The sequence below is a fragment of the Xyrauchen texanus genome, chromosome 49 (genome assembly GCF_025860055.1).
Source record: "Xyrauchen texanus isolate HMW12.3.18 chromosome 49, RBS_HiC_50CHRs, whole genome shotgun sequence".
Lineage (NCBI taxonomy): Eukaryota > Metazoa > Chordata > Actinopteri > Cypriniformes > Catostomidae > Xyrauchen > Xyrauchen texanus.
In genome coordinates, this window is record NC_068324.1 from 1,022,694 (window position 1) to 1,030,699 (window position 8,006).

Sequence of the window (8,006 nt, forward strand, 5' to 3'; positions counted from 1 at the left end):
GGGGAGATGTACTTCATTCACAGTACTTTTATTCTCTTATGTTCATAATGTCGTGTTAAATGCATCTTTTATTTTATATTGTATAGTGTATATTGTTATTATAGTTTTTATTTTATTTTATTTGATTCATTACCTGGCACCTTATTTTAATTCTATCTTATCATTATTATTTGTCTTGTCATTTTCTGTTTTGTGTATTAATACTTTGGCAATATTGTATGTAAACACAATCATGCCAATAAAGTACTTTTAAATTGAAATTGAAATTGAAATTGAGAGAGAGAGAGAGAGAGAGAAACAGCGGTGGGGGTGGGGGTAGAGAGAGAGAGAGAGAGAGACAGCGGTGGGGGGTAGAGAGAGAGAGAGAGAGAGAGAGAGAGAGACAGCGGTGGGGGTAGAGAGAGAGAGAGAGAGAGAGCGGTGGGGGTAGAGAGAGAGAGAGAGAGAGAGACAGCGGTGGGGGTAGAGAGAGAGAGAGAGAGCGGTGGGGGTAGAGAGAGAGAGAGAGCGGTGGGGGGTAGAGAGAGAGAGAGAGAGAGAGAGAGAGAGAGACGTCAGTCTCCATGTTGTGTTCCGGATGTTGAACAGCTGATGGTTGTGATGATGATCGGAGGTTTATTGGTCTCGTGCTGGTTCTGGTTCCGTTCAGTCAGACGCGTGTGGTGAATCCGTTATTCAGATCGGAATCAAATCACGGATGTCGCGATGGGATCTGAACATCACGATCACGACTGTCTCCGTAAGACAATCCTTCACCACTGTTTATTGTATATCACCGCGTGTGGAATATGCTGGAATACATGATTTAATCCGGACTCACGTGCCGGCGGTGGAGATTTAAAGAACTCAGAGATTTATGGCATTTATGAGTCGATTTACAACATTTGAAGTAATCAGGCCACGCGGTTATTGTGTGTGTGTGTGTGTGTGTGTGTGTGTGTGTGTGTGTGTGTGTGTGTGTGTGTGTGTGTGTGTGTGTGTGTGCTGTGCGCGCTGCATATGCCGGATATTTGTTACGCATAAATATAGTGTGCACACATTTATTTATTACTGTTTATGTTTTATTTATTTAAGGGAAGACTTTCCTAACAACAGTTGCACTGGGTGGCCATGCTTGTGAATATATATATATATATATACTACACGTGTGGTATCTCTCTCTCACACACACAATTAATGCTTGTAATTATATCATGGACTTCCTAATAACTTCTTTCGTTTTTAAAGGAATATTCCAGGTTCAGTAAAAGTTCAACTCAATCAGCAGCATTTGAGGAATAATATTGATTAAAACAATAAATAATCTCGTTCCTTCTTTTCTTTAATAAAGCACAAATGTGTGTTCCAGTGAGACACTTCCAATGCAAGTCAATGGGGTTTAATCTGTAAACATTAAAATACTGTTGCACAAGTATAGACACAAGACATAAACAATATGTGTGTTAACATGATTTTACTGTCATTAAATCACTCACTGACCACATCTGTGGAATGTTATAGACAATTTTACAACTTTGTTGCCATGACGACGTGACGCTGTAAACTCTAAAACCCAAATATTACAATTTAAACAACTTTACAGCTCAAATAATACACCAGGATTAACAGAAGAATTAATGTAAGTGCTTTTATAAAATTGTAAGAGTCACATTTCTGCCTTTTAAACCTCCAAAAATTACCCCATTGGAAGTGTCTCACTGGAACACACATTTGTGCTTTATTAAAGAAAAGGAGAAATGAATCTAAATATATTTTAGTGGTAATCAATGTTATGCCACAAATGCTGTCGATTGAGCTGAACTTGTGTTAAACCTGCAATATTCCTTTAAATAATGCTAATTACATTTTTAAAACCCACCCCTTACAAATACCGCTTGCTGTTATAAAACATATAAGGCATAATATTTAGTCACTTTATGAATCCATTTCTATCATGGGTCTGTTGAAACATTTAGTCAAACATGGTATATATACACACACACACTCACATACACATACATGCACACGCACACACACGCACACACATGCACACACACATACACACACATGCACGCACACACACACTCACATACGCACACATTCACATACACACACATACACACACATGCACGCACACACACACTCACATACGCACACATTCACATACACACACACACACTCACATACACATACATGCACACTCACACACACACACTCACATACACACACTCACATACACATACATGCACACGCACACACACACACACATACACACACATGCACGCACACACACACATGCAAACACACACTCTCTCACACACACATGCGCACACAGACACACACACACACACACACACTCACATACACACTCACATACACACACACATGCACGCACACACACACTCACATACACACACATGCACGCACACACACACTCACATACACACACACACACACACACACACATGCAAACACACACTCTCTCACACACACATGCACAGGGGCTAAATGAGTCCTGAATCACTTGGTTTCCAAGCAGCAGGTTATTCCAGTGCATTTACGTCATCACACACGCTCACATATTTTTGGGTCACCGTGTGAACATTAGAGTGTCTGTGTGACATGCCGGTTTTCCCCAGATCCAGGCCGGATTTAGACACACAAACATGAGGCCTGTAATTCCTGGCTTCCTTAACCAGTTACAGTTCACCCAAAAATGGAAATTCTCTAATTATTATTATTATTATTTATTATTTAAATGTTGCTCCAAACCGATATGACTTACTTTCTTCTGTGAGATGTTTAGCAGAATGTTCAAGCTGCTCTTTTCCATGCAATGAAAGTGAATGAGGAAGTCTCATGTTTTGAGGTCATATGGATCACTTTTATGGTGGCAAACATCGTTTCAATATATGGAAAGGAGCGGCCAGGATATTCTTTGAAATATCTTTTCCACATCGTGACGAGAAATGTGTCTCTTTACGCTTGTATCCGTCTCATTCTGTCTCTTTTACGTCTCATTCAGGAGGCCGGTGTCTGGGCATCCTCAGACGGATGGAGATTGACGTGCGGTTCCGTTATTTTTTCCAGCACCCCTGGTCCCGTCTGGTCGTGGCGTATCTGGTCACCTTCTTCAATTTCCTGATGTTTGCGGAGGATCCCATCTCTCACAGCCAGACGGAAGCGCACATGATCGTGGTGGGGAACTGCTTCTCATTCGTGGTGAATAAATATCCCGGTGGAGGATGGAACGTCCTGAAAGTCCTGATGTGGATTCTGGCCATCATCACGGGCCTCTTCGCCGGGAAGTTCCTGTTTCATCGACGCTTGTTTGGTACGTCCTCGATTTGGAAGCTTTGTTTACTCTTTAAATAATGTCTTGTTTCCCAGATTAATATGCAGAGTCAAATATTCCTCATGCACAGGTTGATTTCACCTAAAAGGGGAACATTGTGTCCCTGAGGCGCTTTAAAAACATTCCTCTGTTTGTTTGAGCAGCTCGTCCAGCCCGACACAACAACACCGGCTCGACCAATGGCGTGAGTTTGGGCGGGACTATCGGTTTGGACTGCCGGTGGGAGATTAATTCAGTCGATTCTTTTCTGTGAATTCAGTCGATTATTTCCTCTGATTTGAGTCGATTCTTCTCAGTTAAGTCAATTGATTTTTTTTTTAATTAATCCAGATGTTTCTTTTATCTGAATTCAGTCGATTCTTGACAATTAATTCCGATGTTTTTTAAATCTGAATTCAGTCGATTATTGTCGGTGAATTCAGGCGATGATTGTCGGTGAATTCAGGCGATGATTGTCGGTGAATTCAGGCGATGATTGTCGGTGAATTCAGGCGATGATTGTCGGTGAATTCAGTCGATTATTGTCGGTGAATTCAGGCGATTATTGTCGGTGAATTCAGGCGAAAATTTCTTTTTTCTGAATTCAGTTTATGCCTGTCGGTGAATTCAGGCGTTTATTGTCGGTGAATTCAGTCGATTATTGTCGGTGAATTCGGGCGATGATTGTCGGTGAATTCAGGCAGTTATTTTCGGTGAATTCAGGCGATTATTGTCGGTGAATTCAGGCGATGATTGTCGGTGAATTTAGGCGATGATTGTCGGTGAATTCAGGCGATTATTTTCGGTGAATTCAGGCGATTATTGTCGGTGAATTCAGGCGATTATTGTCGGTGAATTCAGGCTATGATTGTCGGTGAATTCAGGCGATTATTGTCGGTGAATTCAGGCGATTATTGTCGGTGAATTCAGGCGATTATTTCCTCTGATTTGAGTCGATTCTTCTCAGTTAAGTCAATTGATTTTTTTTAATTAATCCAGATGTTTCTTTTATCTGAATTCAGTCGATTCTTGCCAATTAATTCCGATGTTTTTTAAATCTGAATTCAGTCGATTATTGTCGGTGAATTCAGGCGATTATTGTCGGTGAATTCAGGCGATGATTGTCGGTGAATTCAGGCGATGATTGTCGGTGAATTCAGGCGATGATTGTCGGTGAATTCAGGCGATGATTGTCGGTGAATTCAGTCGATTATTGTCGGTGAATTCAGGCGATTATTGTCGGTGAATTCAGGCGATTATTGTCGGTGAATTCAGGCGAAAATTTCTTTTTTCTGAATTCAGTTTATGCCTGTTGGTGAATTCAGGCGAAAATTTCTTTTTTCTGAATTCAGTTTATGCCTGTCGGTGAATTCAGGCGTTTATTGTCGGTGAATTCAGTCGATTATTGTCGGTGAATTCGGGCGATGATTGTCGGTGAATTCAGGCAGTTATTTTTGGTGAATTCAGGCGATTATTGTCGGTGAATTCAGGCGATGATTGTCGGTGAATTCAGGCTGATTGATTGTCGGTGAATTCGAAGGCGATTATTGTCGGTGAATTCAGGCTATGATTGTCGGTGAATTCGAATTGTCGGTGAATTCAGGCATTATTGTCGAATTCGATATGTCGGTGAATTCAGGCGATTATTGTCGGTGAATTGGCTTATTATTGTCGGTGAATTCAGGCGATTATTGTCGGTGAATTCAGGCGATTATTGTCGGTGAATTCAGGCGATTATTGTCGGTGAATTCAGGCGATGATTGTCGGTGAATTCAGGCGATGATTGTCGGTGAATTCAGGCGATTATTGTCGGTGAATTCAGGCGATTATTGTCGGTGAATTCAGCATATGTCGTAATCGATATTGTCGGTGAATTCAGGCGATTATTGTCGGTGAATTCAGCATTATTGTCGGTGAATTCAGGCGTTATGGTGAATTCGGATGATTGTCGGTGAATTCAGGCATATTGTCGGTGAATTCAGGATTGTCGGTGAATTCAGGCGATGATTGTCGGTGAATTCAGGCATGATTGTCGAATTCAAATTTTTTTCTGAATTCAGTTTATGCCTGTCGGTGAATTCAGGCGTTTATTGTCGGTGAATTCAGTCAATTATTGTCGGTGAATTCGGGCGATGATTGTCGGTGAATTCAGGCAGTTATTTTCGGTGAATTCAGGCGATGATTGTCGGTGAATTCAGGCGATGATTGTCGGTGAATTCAGGCAGTTATTTTCGGTGAATTCAGGCGATGATTGTCGGTGAATTCGGGCGATGATTGTCGGTGAATTCAGGCAGTTATTTTCGGTGAATTCAGGCGATGATTGTCGGTGAATTCAGGCGAATCTATTCAGATGTTTCTTTTTTCTGAATTCAGTCGATGCCTGTCAGTGGGAGATGCAAAAGTTTTCAGAATCTGTTTGGTGATGCTAGTGGCAAAGAAATGACATTAGGCTACGTTGACGCTAATGTGTTTCATTCATTTTGCAACATTTTTCAACTCTTATTCTGACTTGAATGACATTTTCTCCCTACAGTTCATGGAGCATTTCAAAAGTGCTCTTCATTACTGCAGAATTTGGAAAACGATGGCGAACGAAATAAAAAACTTAAAAAGAACGAGTTTTCAAATGTTGTCTTAACGTAGCGGGATGCAAATGCACAACAGCGAACAGCATGTTTGGCTATATTTGAAGACGTTAAAACTGACATTTTTAGGTCACTAGAAGACAAGAGTTGACCTCTGACCCCAGCAACCCTGTTGTTTCAGCCCAACCCAAATTTCCATCCATTAACCCCATTTTGTCAGAGTACACCACTACTTTTGAACGGGTATTATCAGCTCATAAATAAGCATTCATGGATGCACACTTGAAAGGGAGACATCCAAAATGGGCCATGCTATTGTGCTGAGGAACAGAATGGGGAAAGACTTCTGGCTTCTGGAAGGAAAAATCCCATTCATTTTCTCCATAGGGGAAGGGATTATTAACGATAACATATGAACCTTTAAAGACAGTCCTATGGTTGTAAATCGATGGTTTACGCTTCTGTTGAAGACATCAGTCCATGTTATTTCAACTTTTCTTTTAAAAAATAGCTAATTCCTGGCGAAGAACTACACTACCCATAATCCTAAAGAGAGTTCCACCAATCAGAGCATCACATCAGAAGAGCTCCGCCCACTCCCATGATGCACTGTGAATGATGCAGTCGAGTCGCTCTCCTGACTACTTGTATATTAGTGTATGTATATCTGAAAATCTTGCAATATACTTTCAATAAATTGTCAATCAACAACTTTAAATTAACTTTTAAAATTAAAAATGCTTTTAAAACAGTATTTAAGAAGATCACATGTTTGCTGGACACTTGATCACTGCTGTTCCCTCCCTCTTCGTCCAATCCAGTTTCAGCTCATCTCAAATTGATTTCACACATGTAGGCGTTTATATCCAAACGTTTTTAAGATCATTGCTGGTGGAGTGCATGATTTGTCTCTCCTATAAGATACTTGAATAATGTCTCCATTTGTCTGGACGCTCAACGTGATCTTTCAGAGGCAGCTGATGTTGTTCTGTTGTTTGGTCGGATCTGAAGAACAAAACAACGATTGTTCTGTACAATGAGAGACTTTATCACAGGCAAACCCGTCACAATGTCACACAACAAAAGAATACCAGAGAAAGGTTATGAGCAAGTTGTTCTAGCACGTGTGGTTTAACGTGGTTTAATTTCCCATGAGTGCTTGTGGAGATGCGCCGGTCATCTGCTGCATGTGTGCACCGGAGTTTGATTTGAATCGTTCAGTTATTGTGTTTCAGACAGTCATATCTTGAGTCTCCAGCAGAGGAGATGATGTTCTTCAGATTGTGTTTTTAACAGTGTCCCACTGAGTGTATATGCATTTATCTAGTTATGCTCCATTCCATTCAGTCGATTCTTTTCAGTGAATTCAGTCGATTCTTTTAGTCGAATCTTGTCAATGAATTCAGTCGATTCTTTTAGTCAAATTCAGTCGATTCTTTTAGACAATTCAGTAGATTCTTATCAATGAATTCATTCGATTCATTTCAGTGAATTCAGTCGATTCTTTTAGTGAATTCAGTCGATGTTTTTCAGTTAATTCAATTGATTCTTTTCAATCAATTCACTCGATTATTTTCAGTGATTCAGTTGATTCTTTTGTCTGAATTCATTCGATTCTTTTCAGTGATTCAGTTGATTCTTTTGTCTGAATTCAGTTGATTCTTTTCAATCAATTTAGTCGATTCTTTTAGTCGATTCTTGTCAATGAATTCAGTTGATTCTTTTCAGTGATTCAGTTGATTCTTTTGTCTGAATTCATTCGATTCTTTTCAGTGATTCAGTTGATTCTTTTCAGTGATTCAGTTGATTCTTCTGTCTGAATTCATTTGATTCTTTTCAGTGATTCAGTTGATTCTTCTGTCTGAATTCATTTGATTCTTTTCAGTGATTCAGTTGATTCTTTTCAATGAACTGGATAATAAGGGTTCAACCTTTACAGACTCCTGTGAAACCTGTGAGTGTGTTTTAGTCGTGAGTTCTTTCAGATGTGTCGGATCTTTCATGTTTGTTGTGGAATTGCTGATTCATTGAGGAATCGCTCTCATGGTCATCAGTCTGACGGGTTCCTCTCTGTTCTTGTTCTGCTGGATCAGCGGTTCTGTCAGCTC

General features: G+C 40.2%; 1 protein-coding gene across 2 annotated transcripts in view; it reads left to right on the forward strand.

Moving 5' to 3' along the window:
* Nucleotides 1-579: 579 nt before the first annotated feature.
* Nucleotides 580-8,006, forward strand: part of LOC127640132 (transmembrane protein 117-like) — a 56,862-nt gene continuing 49,435 nt past the window's right edge. Inside the window, exons 1-2 of one of the 2 annotated variants that reach the window (XM_052122540.1) lie at nt 580-739; nt 3,005-3,313. In XM_052122540.1, coding sequence (XP_051978500.1) covers nt 706-739; nt 3,005-3,313 — 343 coding nt within the window. In that variant the 5' untranslated portion in view covers nt 580-705. The remainder of the gene's footprint in view (nt 740-3,004; nt 3,314-8,006) is intronic. The other variant, XM_052122541.1, reaches the window with a different exon arrangement.